This window comes from Egretta garzetta, unplaced genomic scaffold (assembly GCF_000687185.1).
Source record: "Egretta garzetta isolate BGI_Z169 unplaced genomic scaffold, ASM68718v1 scaffold333, whole genome shotgun sequence".
NCBI classification, from domain to species: domain Eukaryota; kingdom Metazoa; phylum Chordata; class Aves; order Pelecaniformes; family Ardeidae; genus Egretta; species Egretta garzetta.
Window position 1 is genome coordinate 574,732 of NW_009259179.1, and position 18,728 is coordinate 593,459.

Here is an 18,728-nt window from a genome sequence, read left to right on the forward strand (position 1 = left end):
ATCTCCCCTGCACACACAGATTTTGACCCTTAACACCCTCACAAAACCCAAACTCTAACCTCACCAGCTAGCTCAGAGGCACAGCTCTTCACCAAGACCATTTCTCAGCCAAACCTTAAGTTTCCAACACCAGGGTGGGTGAACGCAGTTCAGGTACAGCCTTCCCTTGGCTTGTGATCTAAGGGTATTTTCCTTATGCAATTTTAAAAAAAAAAAATTAAGGAACAGGAAAAAAAAAAACATTCTTGCCAGATCTAAAATTATCAGCTTGATAGGTGAAATGTTTGGAAAGAGCGAGGTGGTGGGAAGCAGAGTTATGACAGATGGTGAGCAGGCACTAGCGCTCCATTACCCACGGGAGTTATTTCACCACTGCTCCATGGCCAGCCAGTGGTGGGTTGGTATTTGTGAATAAAATACTGAGGCAGACTGCTGCTCTTTGGGAAGGGAAAGGAAGATGTTAAATTGTGAAGGACAGAAGCAGCTTTAACAAATCTATGCCCCCTCCCTTGCCTTGCTTCTTCAAATTATGGTTGTCCCTGTAAGGGACAGAGCAATAGTTTGAGCCAGGGTTGTGCCAAACCACCCACTTTTACTTACTTGCGTTTCACGTGGTGGATGAAAAGGTTCCAGAAACAGGTAGCTTCATCCATCACCTCTTTGTGTGCCAGGAGCCCTTGAAAACATCTCATTCCCCAACTCAACATGCTTGGGAGGTGTTCTCAGTTACAGAAATCCTGCCACAGAAGGAGCTTCTCCAAGAAATAAGGAGAAACCTCACCAGTTTTCTTCAGGTTCACTCCTTCCCCAGCACTCCCAGCAAGCACATCACAACAGGCAAGGGCAAAGGGACAGACAAGCAGATTCCCGAAACTTTGGTGAGGATCCCACCGCTCTCTGTGCACTACAGAGAAGTCTGCAGGGCCCTGCCACGTGCTGTTTGAAGACCATACAAGGCCAGGGCAGAGCCAGTGTGTCCTGCTGCAAGCCAGAAGGACCCAGGAGGAAGAGGCTGGCTGCTCGTCCAAGATCGTTACAATCAGAAAGGGAATGCGTTGGCTGAATTTGGGCAGAAGAGCCTCAGAGTGAATAATCTAGCAATACTAGAATCAGGCATGAGGTTTCCTGATGAAGGAATTGGTCAGGGCTGTGGGCAGCATTTGTTCCAGAAGGGAAGATGAACATCTGACACCTTGTGCCTTTGCCTGCTTTTGCCAAGATAGGGGGGGCCCTTCTATGTATAGGTATGCCCCCTGCTATTTATTTTAAAAAAACAGATGCTGCACACTGCAGAGAAATTTTTCTAGCCCTGTGGCTTCTTGGAGGATGTTGACAGCCTGGAGTTTGGATCAAAGATATTCTCAGGAACCACACTGTAAGTCTTAGAAAGCACTTGACGGCACCTAGAAAACAGTCTGCAATTTCTAGAAAGCAATGGGGAATTGCTAGAAAGCACTGAGAAATTTCCAGGAAGTGCTCTGCAATCCCTAGAAAGTGCTTGGGTATTTCTAGAAATGGCTCTGTCATTCCTAGAAAGCACCTGAAAATTCCTAGAATTTTCTTTACTAGAAGAAAAGCATGTGAAAGCCAGCTGGAATTGCTAGGAAGCACATCAAACTGTTGAGAAAGCACTACGGAATTCCACTCTATAACCGCTACATAGCTCTCTGCATTCCTAGAAAGAACAAGGATATTCCTGGAAAGCACAAAGAAATTCCCAGAAAGTAAAGGAAAATTCCTAGAGCCCCATCTGAATTCCTAGAAAGTTGTGGGAAATTCCTAGAAAGCCCATTAAAAATCCATAGAAAGCCCACTGAAATTTCTAGAAAGCACACAAACATTTTTGGAGAACAACACGGAATTCCTAGGAAGCGAGGGGAAGTTTCTATTCCAAGCGTTAGGTTGCATTCTCGTTGCTGCCCGGGAGTGTGACAGTTAGCATTCAGATTGGCTTTTGAGTTACTGCATGCACTGGTAAATGGTCAGGTAGGTACATGATTGAGCTGGTAACTGGAATTTCTGGGTTTGGTGATTTGTTTACCAAATACCAAAGTTTTATGTACAGAAACAAACGTAATGTTTATCTACGTGAAACTTCAACACTTAATAATACCAACAGTAGACATACTCTGCATATATAGAGTAAGTCTACAGCCAGAGGTTTCTTTTTTTCTATTGCATACACTTCTACAGAGATCTCACAATAGCAAACTTTAAATATTTTTGTTGAGTATTACCATGCTAGAGCCTATGAGGAATTTAGTCCATCTCCAGCGGGAGGAGGGACTGGCTCCCTTGGCCATTTATAGCTTTTAGTTGCCAAAAAGATTTTAGTTTGGATTTTCAAGGAATACTTTGAAGGGGCATTTAGGCAATAAATAAGTAAGAAGTCATTTGAGTTTTCAGTTGATGACACATTATTGTTGGTTGGGTTGGAGCACGGACTGGCTCCTACTGGGACTGGCTGGGGGACAGAGGGGTTTGCTTGGACCAATGTCCTGCGCTTGGGCAAGGAACTTGCCCAGCAGTTCAGAGACTGCTCACATACCAAATTACACAGCAGTGCTTCCCCAGGGCCCTCTGCAAGGAAAACCATGGCAATGGAATTGCAAAACCTCTCTGCTCTCCCCAGCATCAGGCTTCACAAAGCTGCTCTGTCTCCCTTGGATGGGGTTCGTTTAGCTGCTGCCGAGCCTCAAGTTTCACCTCTCCCCACCAGGATGTGGTCAGCCTGTGCCAGGCTATTTATATATGGACTTTTCTTCAGTAATTTCCTGTAACCAAAGTCCCTGACCAGGAGAAGCACAAGAGGGACTTTGATTTTGTGCCACGGGATGCATGAAGGAGGCGACAGGGTGAACTCAGCTCTCCTTGAGATCCAGAGGCCTCTTGGCTTGCTCAGCGCAGGGCAGGGAGGGAGGAGGGACTGGCTGGTGGGTCCCCAAAAAGCTCCTTTCAGCTCCATTGCAGAATGGTGAAGAATGCTCCCAGGCACCTTGCAGCCTGGCATGGAAGGAGCCAGAGCTTTCTTCTCCCAGCAGGACTTTGCAGATGAGGATAGGAGCATCCAGGATCCAACCTATTGCCCTGCAATGTCAGCCCCCCACATCCCTCAAGTGCCCACCTGGAAAGGAGACGCCGCTTTCTCCAACCTCTGCAAAACCTTCTTGCCACTGCCACCACCCTGCTGCGGGCTGGCCAAAGTCCTCCAGCACTTTCTCTGCTCCTCCATCCTGATAGATCAGCCCATGGTACCTTTCCAGCTGTGGCAGAGGTTACCCTTCAGAGATCCCTAAAGGGACAGAGCTGACAACCAGTGGAGACCAACTGCCTTTGTGGGGCTGGGGGTGCCTCTGTGGGGGGTGATGGCAGCTCAGAGCCCTGGGCCTGAAGGGGGCCCAAGCTGGGCTTTCTGGCACGTGCTCATCTAAGACATGGGTCATTAAACCCCCAACCAAGGTGAACACCAATGAGTGAGAGGGTTGGCTTACAGTAACAGCAAGGCTTTCCAGCCAAAAATGGCAGGGGGCTGGGAGGAGGGAAGAGCTAGAGATGCTCTTAAGGGAAATAATATGGAGAAAATAGTAATGATAGTTACTTGAAATAGTTTTTTTAGTTCATATTAAAAAATAACATGGAGAAAATAGTCTGGAAAACCAGGTGCACAGAAACAGCAGGACAGAGAGCTTCACTGTCAGGAGAAACATCCTCAGTCCCAGCGGCAGCCCCAGGGAACCTCACTGCCTTCATCACATGGGCACAGCTTTGACGCTGCCACCAACACAGACCAACGGCCATCTGTCCCACGCCACCGACACAGACCAATGGCCACCTGCCTGATCACTCGGGGACAAATTGCAAAACCTCCAGGCCTGCTAGAGGAGCAAGCAGCAGGTTTCATCTATGAATGAGCCCATGAATTCTGCTGCCCAATGCAGATGTTTCCAGCAAATTTTCAGCTGCTTCTTGTTCATCCCTGAATCCCAGATTTCATGCTTAAGCTAAAAATAAAAAAGAACTCTGTGTGAAGTTAAAGGAAACAGAGAGTTTGCCCAGCCCTACAGGAGCTATCTCAGCTTCTCCTCTGGGAGGACACAGCGGAGAAACAAAAAGTTAATCCATCTTGGTTCTCATTGACATGGAATGGAGAAAAACAATTAAATGGGAGAGCCAGCCTAAAGCTGAGAACAAAGACACTGCACCGATATTTCAGGTCTTTTTCCTTTACTCTGAAGGGGAAAAAAATTGCTCCATGCTTCATCCCTTGCAGGTTATCTTTGGAGGAACAATGTCCCCATAATTTCTGCCAACAATTAACCTTGCCTGTGCAGCAATTCTTCCCTGGGTCACCAGAGCAGCTATTTATGCCCCTGGCCAGAGATGCTGCTGCCACCAAACGACTGCCCTTCCCCTTGGCCAGCCCTGCACCAAGGCAGTGGGCAGCGGGCCCCAGGGTGTCCCCCCCTGCTCACCAGGACCCACTTCACCAGGACCCTTATGGTATAGACCCTCCACTGCACATGCTTTGCAAACACAAAGAAAAAAACCCAGACATATGTGTTGCTTAAACACACCTGTGTCACAGGTGTCAGGCTGCAGGGTCCACCAGACCAAGTGCACAGGGCTGGATGGCTGGGGTTATGGTCTTCAGGACCTCTGGTTAGCTGCTCTCCAAAGGACTTGGGCAGAAACAGGATTTGCCTCAAGTCACCTCTCTGCAACATGTGGGTAACGCCGGTTCCCCCACATGCTGGAAGAGACACTGATGGCTCACCTGAGTACCTGCACAGCACTACTTCTGAGCAAAAACCAGAGCTTTAGTTGTGCAGCCAACGCCAGGAACTGGAGCATAGGCCTTGAAACAAAACTCCAGACCTGTGCTGCTGCCAGCGGGACTATTTGCCCACCCAGAGCCGGCTTTCAGAGGTCAAGTCAAGCCAGTTCTGAGCTGGAGCCCTGCAACAGGGTCTGGGGCAGCTTCTCCTCCCAAGGCACAGAGCATGAGCCAGCCCAATCCCACTAGTGCTGGAGAAACACATTGAACCAGGGCTGCCAAAACCAGTTATCTTCACTGAGGGAGCAAAGACCCTTGCTCCCACGTGAAGCCACTGTGGGGAAAGAGCAGCACCCTTGGGTGAAGGCCTTCAGGCTGACTGGTCCCATCAGAGGTTGCAAGCAAATACCACAAGCCTTGGACAGTCCTGCAGTACCTGTGCTCCCCATCTCCCTCATCCTGCCACTGCTGCAGGGTTAAGGTGGGCCCAGAGCTGGGCTGAAACCCCAACCTGTCACCAATGCCAAGAGCAGCACGCATGGGAGGAGCCCAGGGCAGGCTGAGGTCTGGCAGAGGGGAGGGTGGGGGACGCTCCAGCCTCCAGGACACAGGAAGATAAATCACCAACATTGTCGTCATTATTATCAGCAGCGCCCAACCTTCGTGTTGCACAGTGAGGAGGAAGAGCTTCGCCTAGCCCTGGAAGGAAGGGGAGAGATAGGGAGGGTGGCACCGCTGTGATGGGGAGAGGTGGGAGAATGAGACCTACTGAGTGCCCGACAAGGCAGAGGAGCGATGCTGGGGGTCTCTTGGCCCCCTGCTTGAAGACCCCTTGCTCTAGGAGCTCCACCTCCAATATCTCCAGCTCTGCTTTTGTCCCCAGCGTGGTGGAGGAGCAAGGGGCTCATACCCAAGTTAATGAGTGGAGAGACTAGGGACACGTCCAGGGCCTCTTAGAGGAATTCTGGAATCTGTCAGAAGCAGCATGCTTTTGAAGTGATTTATTTCTCACCAGGGTTAAGGGGCATGAGGCTCATTAGTCAGGAGAGACAGAAACATGCTTCCTGTCACCTCAGCCTCTCCCTCCGGCAAACCCAGGAGCTTTAGGTCCAGTTACCCCCTGGCAAACACCCCGGGGTGGGTCCCTCCACAGCATCCCCAGACATGCCCAGGAGAGCAGCACTTCCTATGAAGTCAGTGCTAATGAGTCACCGTGGCTAAATGACATTATTTAAAGCAGCAGTGAAGCTTTCCAGGCTCCCACCACGCTTTCTCCAAACTGGAGATCAGCAAACCAGTAGTGGCCTCCGTCCACCATGCACAGCACTGAGACGGTCCCACAGTTACTGGACCAATCTGCCCTCAGGGAAAACTGGTCAGATGCCTTAGCATGGGGTCAGGATCCAGCCCAGGTGGCTTTCCAGAGCCTTCTTGGATGTTTTCTAGCCCTTTTCCAGAAGATTTCTGGAGGTTTCCTGGCCATTCCCTGCAAGTTTTTTCTAGAGGTTTTCTGCTGTATCTCCAGGACATTTCTAGACTCTTCCTAGAGGTTTACTTGAACTCCCCTGGGGCTGTTACAGCCTCTCTGCATGTTTGGGTTTGGGTTTTATTTTTTCATTTTTTTACGAAGTCACAGGTTGGCCATTTCCAAATTTCCTAAGTGGCACCTTGGCAATTGAGCAAAGCTCGGCACCTTAGGTGGTCACAGAGCAGCATCCTCAGCAGCCTGATGAGTAATCTGAATAAATATGTAGAGGTTAGAAAAAAATCCGCATGTATGGGACCATTCTATAGCCAGGACACATTGTTTTGTACCACAAACTCTCAAAAGCACCCTGTAGGAGGACCTGTTGTCCTTGTGCTGTCTGAGTCTTTTAAGCAGTATCCCCTGAGCAAGAGCAGCCTGAGCTAGATGCATGTCTCACCAAGGCACAGGACTGGCTTCCTCTCAAGATGTGGTGTGGGTGGAAGAGGTTCATCCTTCATGAACTTACAGGGCCTGAGCACATGTACCTGAGGGGCTGTCCATTGCGTGGGCAGCTGGGAAGGACCTGGGCGCTTCGCAGCAGAGCAGGTTCTGATTGCAGAGCTCAGCTGAGGAAATCCCCAAAGGGAAATCCTATCTACTGATGTCAAATGCACGAGCAACCAAGACATTCATTCCACGCACAGCCTTCTCTCCAGAGAGGCTGAAGCCCCTGGGAGCCACTTACTGTGAAGAGAGGAGCCGCTTCTCAATCATCAGCCCTCTGGTGAAAGGTCGATTTGCACTTGCTAGAAAATGCTCCCCATGGTTGTTCCTCCCCTGAGCACCATCCCACCGAGCCGCTCCTTCCTCGCCCTTCAACCAGCGGCCACTGCTGTCGATGCTCTCTAGCTCCTCTCCCTCCTCCCCTGGACTGGTCGAGGACAGTCTCCCAAGCAGGAAAGCGCAGAGCAGCCAGGGGAAAAAGCCAAGACAGTCAATGCTTTTCTGTGTGTGCTCTCTCTGTGGCGTCAATCCTAAACCATGCAGTTCCCACGTGCATTTACACAGTGAAGACAAAACACAGCGAGTGGCAGAGCCAGGGAAGTGCAAACAGACAGGCCAATTTCCAGATGTCCCTCCTGGTGCTCCCAAGCCTGGCGCACATAGCTTTTTCCTTCCACAGCCACCAAAAGCTCCTCTAAAAATCCAACTGCTCAAGTGTAACCTTACCACATGGCCCCAGAGTGGCAGCTCAGGAATCAGTTTGGGGCTATCTGAGGTTTTTACATTTGCTTGTGCCAAGGGAGCTCTAGGAAACATCATTGCCAGAGGCAGGAGTGGTCTGTCAGGCACAAGAAAATCATTTAGCACAAGAACCAAGTCTCCTGGATGGTGCCCCAGGCAGTACACGGCTCAGTGGGAACTGCTCCGTGTGTACAGATTTACACAGCCACACCAAGAAACACCTGTAGTGAGCGCCAGGAATATACTGGCTACCCTGAAACGTCTGTTACAGTATGAAAGGCTTGGCAAAATGTCCTGTGAATAGAAGCAGACTGTTCACAGCTCGGCCAAGGCATCAATATAGGACTTCAGGTCCTTCTGAGCCAGCTATTCCCAGCATTCCTACTCTGGAAATCTCCCAGCAATATCTGGCTGTCTGGCAGGTTGCTGAATGACCTGAAATGATTTTTTTTTTTTTCCCTTCTCCCAGTGTCCTCCCCTCGGCACAGTATTTTGTAAGATGACACAAGGCATGAGTAACATATTACCTGAAAAACATCACCACAGACCACACCAGTTGGCATCAGCAGAACATGCAGGAGCAAGGGATATAGGTACCCATTCTAATGGACAGGATTCCAGCACCAGACGGATTCACATAATGTACATTTGTCCTGTTTGTTTCTTGCACTGCAATATCAGGTCTTGCTCTGAATGACTGTGGGATTAGAGCAGCAATTCCCTCTTTGTTTCCAGTTTACTGACAGTCGCATTGTCTGTAGCCATTGCAGGTTCACACTTGGCTCTGCTCCATGGGAAAACAGACCTGGATCATGCTGAGAACTGCGAGCTCTGACCAGCACCCTTACCAAGACAGTGTTTCAACTTCAGGGACTTCTGACTGAAGCCTAGGACTCAAAAATTGACTTTCAGTCCCATACCTCTGCTCTGTACTGCTTCAGCTCTGCAGAGAACAAAGGCAGACTGTTCTATCGCTATAGTAACATTCACCAAAATAAACCATCTGCTGGAAAAGCTCCCAGGCACTACATGCAAGATTTGTCTTCCATTATTACTGATGCACATGAGCTTGCGGTATGTTCACAAGGAGCAAAACACTCCCAACATACATACAATAAAAACCTCATTCCGTTTAAGCGCTCCTTCAAGTGACGGAGCTTCCCCTGGCGTTGGGCTTACAGCTGACCAGGGCAGCAGTCTCTGGCTCACCAGCGAGGCGCCCCGTGAAGCATTACAGCCCGACAGGTGAAGGAACGGCTGGGCTGACAGCAAACAGTTGAGCTGCATTCTTTTCTTCTGACTGCTGCTCATTCCATACCCCTGACTGTAAATCCCCCCTTGGCTAATGATGCACATCACTGTAACAACTTGCATGTCTGGATTCACCCCATCTAGGCCTGTAAAGTATTCCGAGCTGCCTGCTCGCATTAGCTATTATGCTCATATTTGGTGAACGCAGTGAAAGCCCAGAGGCAAAAAAAAAAAAAAAAAAGGGATTATGTGAAACAGAAGCATGTCCCATTTCCCCATCACTAACACCCAGAGCCCTTCTGTCAGCCCCACACTGTCACGAATACCAGGATGAGCAACCCCATTTCCCCATCACTAACACCCAGAGCCCCACACTGTCACGAATACCAGGATGAGCAAGGGGGAAGATCAGCATAAAGGCAAGTATCACAGAGGTAACTTGGAAGCAGACCTCATCTGGAGAGCTGCTGGTAAGTAGAGACCTGCTCTCTCCATAGCATCGGAGCCACGGCTGGGCCAGACGGGAGTTGGTGACCTTGCTCAGCCTACACAAGTGCTAGAGAAAGCAGAGGTGTGCACAGATCCCAATGACTCGACAGAGGAGCAGTCAGCCAAGCTTTGCTGGAGGAAGATGCACAACTCAGGTCTAGTTTTTAACATCTGGGGTGAGCAGAAAAGAAGGTTGTTAGACTTCCTTTTTTTTTTTTTTTTAAAGCAGCAAGTTTTCTGTCAAGAGTTTTTAATATATTTATTTGAAAACAAGGTTTTGTGAAAGAGTACACTAAATAGCATATATCTGTTCTCCAGCCATAAAACACGGACTATCAGCTTTAGCTCAGCACAGATTGGGGCTGCATGCACTGAACAGCAGATCTCAACAGGAAGGTCTTCAGGTCTGTCTTTCTGTTATCAAGCATAGTGTCTTCTTTAGAGGGCATGATCCTGGAGGAAGGGGAGAGAGAAAAACCAGAAAAGCAAGCTTATTTAACTAAGGGTTCTTGTGGTTGGCCCCACACACTCAACCCCGAGCAACTGCCACTGACGCAACATTTACAGTTTTTAGCAAGGAGTTTGTTTTCCTGCCCATCCACCAATTCCAAGTGCATAATCTTTGCTCTTGGGAGCACTGGGACATGCCAGCCCATATTTGGAAATAAAGCAACAGGGTTTCTGCCTCTCAGTGAGAAACTTGCACATCAGTTCAGGCACTTTTAACCAAGGAACCTGAGAACTGCACCATGCACTGCCTGGAATAGCTCTACAAGTATCATTATGTCAGGCTCAGATAGCACCCCAGAGCCCACGACTGGAGCATCTTTAAATTCTGCTAAGAACTGCTGGGAAGACAAGACAAGCCCAGAAAGCAGAGCAGTAGTTCTCTTTCGACCAATCCTGCCACACTGAGGTCAAGTAGATGACAGCTTTGTTACATAAACCACTTGCCCCTCTGGAACCATCTTTCATGAGAGGATTATTTCTAGCTCAGCTTTTGCCTATGACCCCATGCACTGCTCTAACTCTGCCCAGCAAGGCTCTACTCAAGAGTAGCCAAGCCTGCGAAATCAGAGACCAGACCCAGTATGACTGGGTCAGGCCTGATCTGGAAGAGCGAACTTCTCTTTTATTACTGCCAAACTCTTCAAACCAGGACAGAGCATGTTTCTGAATCTGGCACAGAAGCTGTCAAACAGATAAAACAGGAGTGCTGGCTGCTGGTAACTGCTTCAGTTGATCCAAAGAGGCTTTTCCTTCATTGGGATTAATAAAGGTGACTCTGCACACTACACTGTACCTCAGGTCTTAATCATCAATGTACTCAAAGGGCTCTGGTGGTTCAGGTTCCTGCTCCTCTTCCTCGATCTTCGGACCGTGAGCTGCCACAGGTTCAACCAGCTCCTCCATATCCTCACTGGTGTCCTTCAGAATGATGATGCCTCCAATGGACAGCTGCAAGACAAGTGCCATGAGCTTTAGAACTGCTTGCCTCTGCTCCGTGGTGGGGTGTTTGTGGCCACAGTGTTTATCCTAGGCCGTATGAGACACCTCAGCAGAAATGAGTTGCAAGAGAGCAAAGGGTCTGACACTCACCCAGATCCCTGCTTGGTAAAGGGATGGAACAGACAGAGCCTATATCCAGGCTACCTTTTCTATTTCCACTACCTAAGTCTCAGTTTGATAGAAAATGGTATCTGGATTCAGAGCTTTACCCCAGTCCCAGTCTGGGGCTTTCCACATGAAAACTAATTGAACCATAATTGCTTTACAAGGTGCATCTTTTCAGGGCAACAAAGCTCAGTGAAGCCTCTCTGCGTAGCCGCCTCCCAGGAGGCTATCTGAAACAGAGACTAATCTGATCACCAGCTTCCACCAACTGAGGAATCCTATTAACAGAACCTTGTAAAAACAAAGGTGAATTAATTACAAAGATCACAACCAAGCATTCTGGCAGGCTGAAGCAAATCTGTGCATCTCAGGACTGAAACACAAGGCGTGAAGAGGCAGTGCAGCGTCACGCCTGGCTGGGATCAGGGCTTTGGCCGCAGCAGGATTCCAGGCTATAAACAGCATTTCAAAGAGGCCTTTTACTCTGGCATTCCCCAAAGCAGAGCAAAGGTCCAGAACAGTTCTGTTTCAAGAGCCTCCTTGGTTACACACCCTAATCCCAGCAAAAAACTGCACTGTTCTGTTAGCTTCAAAAATAAGGCAGGAAACTGCACCCCCCTCACCAAGGACTCTGCTTCTTTTGAAACTGAAGCAAACAGCTACATACGTCCACATTTCAGCTGCAGGAGTGGACACTTACTGGACCACACAGCAGATCTTCCCAATCCGAACACCAGTTGGGTCACCTCCTCTCTTTAAAGGGTAGAAACTGAAAAATCCTTCCACAGCTACACTAAAGGAGATGTTTCAAAAGGGGACGATGCACAGAGAATTCCAATGTGCTGATGGAATTCCAGGAAATCCATTTACTAAAAACATTACTATTTTCCTGGAAAAAAATATTACTACTTAACACCATTTTCCCTTGCATAATCCTGCAAAAGGGGGAAGTCAAGGGTGTTATTTCTTGAACAAAAATAAAGGCCAGAAGAATTGGAGTCAGGATATTTAGAGGTCAGGAGTGAGCTTATTAGCTTTGCAATATATTTGAGCATCTCACAGAAAAGTTAGTTACCCCTTGGGCTTAATGCTGAAGGATCTTTTTCATTCTCCATCTGACAATCACATGCTATCTCTTCTCTATGCTAACATGAGATGAAGGCACTTTTCTAAGGTCAGATTTAACTGAATAGGAAATCTGTTTAATGAAAAAAACCCCTCCATTTAGGTATAAATCCCGCTGCAGGATAAAGCAGCTCCAGCACAAGTCCTAATGTATTTCACTACTTTGACAACAAGCATGTACAACTTCTCAGCCCATCGTAAAGATCATGGCTCAGTCTTTACATCCCCAGCAATATCATTAGTACTCAGAGTATGTCTGATTGGTTTCCATGTGGCAGCGTTTGACGTATGTAGAAGAAAGAAAAACAAAGTAGCATTAGCATGGTGAAAAGGTTTGCCGCAGCTCTGGCTTTCCCCAGTTAGAACTCCACGTGATCATTTGGAGACAGGAACATTAAAAAGTAAATATGACAACAGTGAAGTTGCAAATCTCTAACACGTTAGTGAAGCACCAGCTGTGAGTGGCAGTCTCATGAACACGTACACAACTCCTGGGTCCTTACGCACAAGCCCTGCACTGGGAACGCTCTGTCAAGCACATGGACTGGGAAGGTGACACTTACTGGTTTGAAAGGCTGGTATCGGCAGCTCTCTGTCATAGTGAGAACTTTCAGCTGAGCAGGCATGACTCTGGCTGGGTTGTCCAGAAGCTGGAAGTTAGGTTCAGGTTCTTTTTTCTTTTCTTTTTCATCCTTCTTTTCAGTCTCATCCTATGGAAGGGCAGGAAAACATCAATATGATTTTAACAGCAGTCTCTAGCCCTTTCACAATTCAGGAGGATAAGGTATAACCTGCTACTCATAACACAGGCAGCAGTTCCAGAGCCTGGCAAGAAGCCATCCTCCTGCTGGGGAACAAGCTAACATGTAATTATCAGCTGGCACAGGCAATGCCAGCGTGGATTTAACTATCATCACAGCAATGCCTTGCTCTCAACTGCAGGTGAAAATAAGTTCAACAAGAGGTAGCAGTGGTACAGTTTACTTCTGCCTTCCCTTTCTAATACTTCCTCTGTTAAGTCATCACTTTTTGTTCACAACTGAATATTCTTTAATATCATTATTTAGCACATGAAAATTGCCAAAAGCTGCGCTTGTATTCTTGCAGCTGTACAGATGTCACTGACAGCAGCTCAACCAAAATGACTCGACCTCACTGACTCCCTAGGGAATTGCAGTTAAATCCTCCTTTACCAGTGACTCAGCAGCCAGAGGCAAAAGCTCAGAAGGAAAAAACCCACAGCATCCTTTACATACTTAAGAACATGGATCATGTTTTCCCTCTTGCTCAGGAATATCCCAGTTGCAAACAAAAAAGACTGCAGGAGAGATGGAAACAACCAATAGGAAATGATCAGGAACAGCACCAAATGCAGGGCACGTCCTGTAACAGCAGACAGGACTTTCGCTGGCACAAGTGACTTGTTGCTGTGCAGATCTCTTGGAAGCTATGGATTACTAGTCATATAACAGGCATAAAAGAAAAACAGGAAAGCAATTATACCTCTAAAACATTAGGACAATGGCAAAACGCTTGACGCGAACACAGCAGGTGGCAGCAAGCTCCCTTTTTACTATCCTCATTTTTTCTCCTCAATTCAGCCAAGAAAACTTTTCAGACATCTGGAGCGTACAAACACCCAGACACAATACACAAATCCCTTCTAATGTATTGCTTCCTCTCAACACCTGTACATCACTGTAAGGTGTAGCAATTTTAGAAGAAACATGAATATGTTCAGCACATTTTGCTCAGTGTATAGTGCTGTAAGAATAATTCAAAGAAAAGGCAATGTTTGATGACAAGGAAACATTGATAAAGGAGCAAAAAGACAAACCCCAGAGATTCTACCTTGCATGCATGATATGATTCATTTTCTGAGCCAACTGCATAAAGTTCATTGCCTACAACATGGCCACATTTAAGTAGGTCTTGGAAGGTTATTTTACACATACATCTTTGATCTTATGCCACACTCCCTTCACATACCATTTGTGTGTTTCTTTTTAAAATTAAAGAGGCAAAAAAATCTGTGACCACGTTGCTTTTCTCACATAGATGTTAAAGTGGAATCAGAAAGGTTTCTGCTGAGCTTGTCAGCATAACTCATTTTCAACTTAGTTGTTCTTGGCATATTTGCATCTGTTCGCAGAGCACAAAAGGAAGGGTCCTTTGTCAGGGTACAGCAAGAATTTTAGCTGCCATATGTTTTCCAAATTACAGCAACCACCAAGAATTCATTATCCAGCCGTTTCTCTATCCCTCAGCTTGCTCCAGGATGACACATTATTCACAGATGAAGATGACAAGTTCCAGTGTCAGGTCTGTGAGACGAAAGAAATCACCAGAGGACCAAAGCAATCACCGTAACTACTTAGCAGCGTATGGATCCTGTGCTCAAAGCTCAACTGGGTCTGAGCTGGGTGTGGATAAATGTTTGGCATTTTGATAGATGGGCAAAGCACCTAAGAGACTGCTGCCCAAAAGGTGAATATTTCAGAACAAGGGTTAAACGCATGCAAAGCCAGAAATTTTAAACTCTTCAGTGCTCTCAACTGAATCAGAAACCATCAAGCAACTGCTGCAACACTGAGTCCTTTTTAAAAGGTCAGAGGTACCAAGGACATGAAATTACTAAAACTTTTTCCACATTAATACAAAAAGTACATGGATAAGAAATAAAATTCCCTTGGTCTAGGAACAGCAGGCAATGAAATAAGGCACAATAAGTTCACACAGTTAAAGGCACATAAATTTATCAAAACAAGCTTCTGCCATTAAGGAAGTCAGTTACTTAACAATACTGAAGAAGATTTAATTCTCAGAAATAATGGATTCATAAATAACACCACCTCTTGCCTTTAACACTGCACACACATAAACAGAGTAGAGATGCTAATCAGTGTATGCAGTACACCGAAACGTGTGTTAATGCTTTGCTCAGAACTAACACAGGTGGCAGGTGGGACAGCGTTAAGTGGGTGCCAGCTTTCACGACACACCTTCCACATTTATAAGCAGGGGTTGGAAAGAAGACATTTAAGTTTCAACGTTTGCACCCACCACTTCCATCTTCTCCTCTTCCTTCTTCTCTTTCTCCTTCTCCTTTTCCTTCTTCTTGGCTTTTGCGGTGATGGACAGCACAGCAGTGGAAACCTGGACATGTCAACAGAGGAGGCATTCAACAAGACTGCAACACTGTACGCTGTGCTTCAGCTCCCCAGGCAGGGGAACAAAGGGAAATCAATGTTAGGTCAGTTCTCAATGCAGGTGTCAGTAAGATCAATTCCACTTCCTACCCACTGCTCTGTTTAAGAGACAAATACACCAATGTCAAAACAAATAAATGGCACAGGTAGGACAAAAAATGCCATGAATACAAACTGGGTCCAGCCACATATGCAGAAGGAGAGCAAACTCCCTAATTTAGAGATTAATCATTACTGTCTGTGTCTCTATACAAGAGGTTGGTTTGTTTATTTTTAACAGAGCAACAAATGGAATTCTTGTTACAGGTAAATCTGTTGCCAGAGTCTCCAACGTAAAGAAACACTTATATAGATACTCTTCAGAATGACCTAAAGCTGTTCCACTGCCCTAAGCAGACAGCTGTGTTTCTCATTGATCTAAAGAAGTGGATACACAAAATGCCCTATGGAGGAGCCCTTGGGAGGCTTTGGCACTCCTGAGCCAGAAAGTACACAGAAGCAACACTCGAATACAAGAATTCAGTGTGTCTCCCTTCCAGTGAGCCCACCTCTATCCACAGTAACTTACTCTGTAAAGCAGTAACTTTAAGAGGGACAGGAAGCAATCACATTTATCACGTTGCTGGTGAGGCTTTCTAGGCTAAACATGGGGTCTCGGCACATTTTAATTTTGTCTAGGGAAGTTTAAAAGAGAAAGGATTTGTCCAATTCCCATCCTATTCCAAAGGCGAGACAGCAGCTATGAGCAGTGAGTTTTGCCTTTCATCAGAGTTCATTTCTGGGTTCTTTGGTGACTTAGAAATCTGTCCTGTCCAGCATTCAATTGTGGTAAAATGTTTTACAGTTTTCACGCAATGTCATTCATCAGCATGACATGCCTGAGGTCTCTTCTGCTGCAATTGCTCCCTAAGGGCTGTTCTGCCTGCTGCTGTGGTCTGCTCAACAGCTTTTACCATCTTGTGCCAGGAGAGAAATTGCTTCCACTATTGTCCCGCTTGTCATCCCACAGGTCTCATCTCTTCCTTTTCAATACCTAGATATTCTCAGTTCCACGCTTACCTTTTTGCAATTATTCTAGCACATGGGCCCACTGCCCTGAGCCCTGGCACACTTCTGTCCTTCCATATGGGACTATTTGAGAAGCACCTAATATTCTCAGTGTTTGCACTACAGTAGCATTTTGAAGCCCAAGTCATGGACAAGGACCCCATTGTGCTTGGTGCGGCACAAAGATGGTACGTGCATACAAATCAGTAGGGCATGGAAAACAGTTTTATTAATCAATGCTTGCGCTTGACCACTGGAGACAAGAGAGCTTCCAGTGACTCAGTAGCACAGCAGTTGTATGCCATGATCAGCAACAGTCCCAGGCACAGCAGGAAAAAATAGCTAGAATTCTCTTTCAGAGACAATAACGCCTGCCAGTTTTTCTTTCGCTCTTTAGATTCCCTGTTAGCGCCACCAAAGTCAATGTTTATACTAGGAGGGAAAAGGGGTTAGTCTTTACAACACAGAAAGCTAGCCCAAATACCTTTTCTTTCTCCTTTTCCTTTGGTACCTCGAGAGGTGGGGGGTAGGCAAATGTGGACGGCTTACAGTTGGACTTGTACTGGACTTTTGGCATCTAAGACAAACAGTTAAAAAAATTGTTAGAGACTAGAAAATTAGGGGGGAAAATCCACAGCAGAACAATTACTTTAGCTTCATTTTCCTTCCAGCAGAGACAAACACAGATCCTCTAAAGAATACAAGCTTCCCCTTCTCCCCTTCCGGAAGCTGAGAAACTGTTATCAGTGGCAACAGTTCAACTAGAACAATGTTATTTAATTATTCAATAATTTGACTCTGGCAAGCTCTCCTAGCCTTCTCCATACACTCCACGCTATTCACACCATGCTTTGTTTTCATTGTTTCAAAGCTTTTGTGGTTTTGATGTTGTTTTTGTGCCTGCTCGTATTAACGCAAAATTGGTTTAAGATCTCAGTGAAGATCTGCTTTGTCAACGCACGCTAGGGCAAACCAAGCACTGCCTGACACTCACCTCTTGCAAAAGGACAGTACATTTTGGGGGCAGGTACCAATGTCACATAATCTCTTACTGTCAACTACTTAAGCAAGGGCAGAAAGCACCTTTTGACAGCTAACTCAAATTCTTAAACTGAATTAATTTCTGCAGTATCTCAACTCTCTTCCTTTACGGCACATCATGGAGCAACAATAGAACAGGGGTTGCTCTGAGGAAGCAAGGTGGGTGTGGTGCAGCTCATAACATACATCCAACCTGTAGCTGGCTTTAGGATGCAAGCCAAGTTATACAACATAATCTCACCCTACAGCCACTTCAGCTCTCTGGAAACTCTAGGCGATGGGGAGAGAGAGTCAAAATGGCAGCACAGCCAAGCAGCCAAAAAGGTGCTGAGCCAAGCAGCAATGCAACCCCCGTGAAGTATTTGGGACATGGGGGTGGGGGGGCGCGGAACCACAAAACTCACCAAAAAACCAAACGACATTTTCATGCAAGCCTCTCTCTTCAAGCAGAGCGAGAATTTTGAGCTGGGTGTAGACTGACTCAATGCTCAACCTGAGACAGGTGGGGAAGAGCAACCTAGACCCTGTTTTTTGTCCAGGGGCTGGCTCAGTCCCACACAGGAACTCTGAGAGCAGCCCTGCCCTATGCATGCTCTGTGCATCACAGAATAAGCCTGCAGCAATGACTGGAGGGGGCTGCACACCCCTGAGCTGCCACATTCAGGAGTTTTTTTGTGGAATTTACTAGCTCAGTTCTTCAGCACAGGAGACCCAGCATGGTACACAGCTTGCAGGGGCCATACCACAAATAATCAGCTGTAAGAACAGATGCATATGAAAAGTGCAGTACCCATGACTGCTCGGTTTAATGTTTACTCCCCAAGGAATCCAAATAAAACCTGTTTTACCATTTTTAGCTTTCCTAGGGGAGAATATCAAATAATTTATATGGGAAGGCAGGGGGCAACGCAGGTGTATATATTTTTTCTTTTTAATAACCTTGACCTTCTGTAAATAACCTTGACCTTCTGGAGTGATAATGGGGTGGTCTCTGCCCATGTATACTGACTAGAGTTCCTTTCTTTATTAGCTACTTTGAAATAAAGGGGTCAAAGTCTGCTCTCTACATTTTTCTTGTTCCTGTTCCCACCACCAGTTCTGCAATTTAAGCCTGCTTTTCAGACTTCTTCCAGTTAGCACCTTTTCTGGCCCAAACAAGCTGGAGACATACAAAGAAAACCAACAAATCCATGCACACCCCTCCCAGACCACTTGAGTCTTCCAAGCAGCTATCAGTGCCTCTTCTCCTCTCTGCTCATTACATACCTTAAGATCCTTGTTAAGACCGATGACACAGGTTGGGGTGAAAGCCAGCGACAAGAAGTGTGACAGGGGGAACCAGAACCAGAACTGGGTGAAGACCAGAACCCCCACCACAGAAGGCATGTGCGTATGCCCCGTCCTCGACTGCAGCGAAATAGTTACGTTATGGCCCCCTGTAAGGAATCATAAATGAAAGAAGTTA

At 46.7% G+C, this 18,728-nt stretch overlaps 2 protein-coding genes across 4 annotated transcripts in view; both read right to left on the reverse strand.

The window, feature by feature from the left end:
- ARMC9 (armadillo repeat containing 9) overlaps positions 1–1,200 on the reverse strand; it is a 68,337-nt gene extending 67,137 nt beyond the window's left edge. For all 3 annotated transcript variants that reach the window (XM_035891202.1, XM_035891211.1, XM_035891210.1), the window contains exon 1: positions 601–1,200. The gene's annotated coding sequence lies outside the window, so the exon portion shown is untranslated. The remainder of the gene's footprint in view (positions 1–600) is intronic.
- An 8,290-nt stretch (positions 1,201–9,490) lies between these two features.
- The window catches only part of PSMD1 (proteasome 26S subunit, non-ATPase 1), an 80,143-nt gene continuing 70,905 nt past the window's right edge, over positions 9,491–18,728 (reverse strand). Inside the window, exons 21-26 of the mRNA XM_009635627.2 lie at positions 18,530–18,699; positions 16,707–16,799; positions 15,030–15,122; positions 12,530–12,676; positions 10,531–10,685; positions 9,491–9,680 (exon numbers count right to left, since the gene is read on the reverse strand). Of these exons, the coding sequence (XP_009633922.1) occupies positions 10,539–10,685; positions 12,530–12,676; positions 15,030–15,122; positions 16,707–16,799; positions 18,530–18,699 (650 nt within the window). The 3' untranslated portion in view covers positions 9,491–9,680; positions 10,531–10,538. The remainder of the gene's footprint in view (positions 9,681–10,530; positions 10,686–12,529; positions 12,677–15,029; positions 15,123–16,706; positions 16,800–18,529; positions 18,700–18,728) is intronic.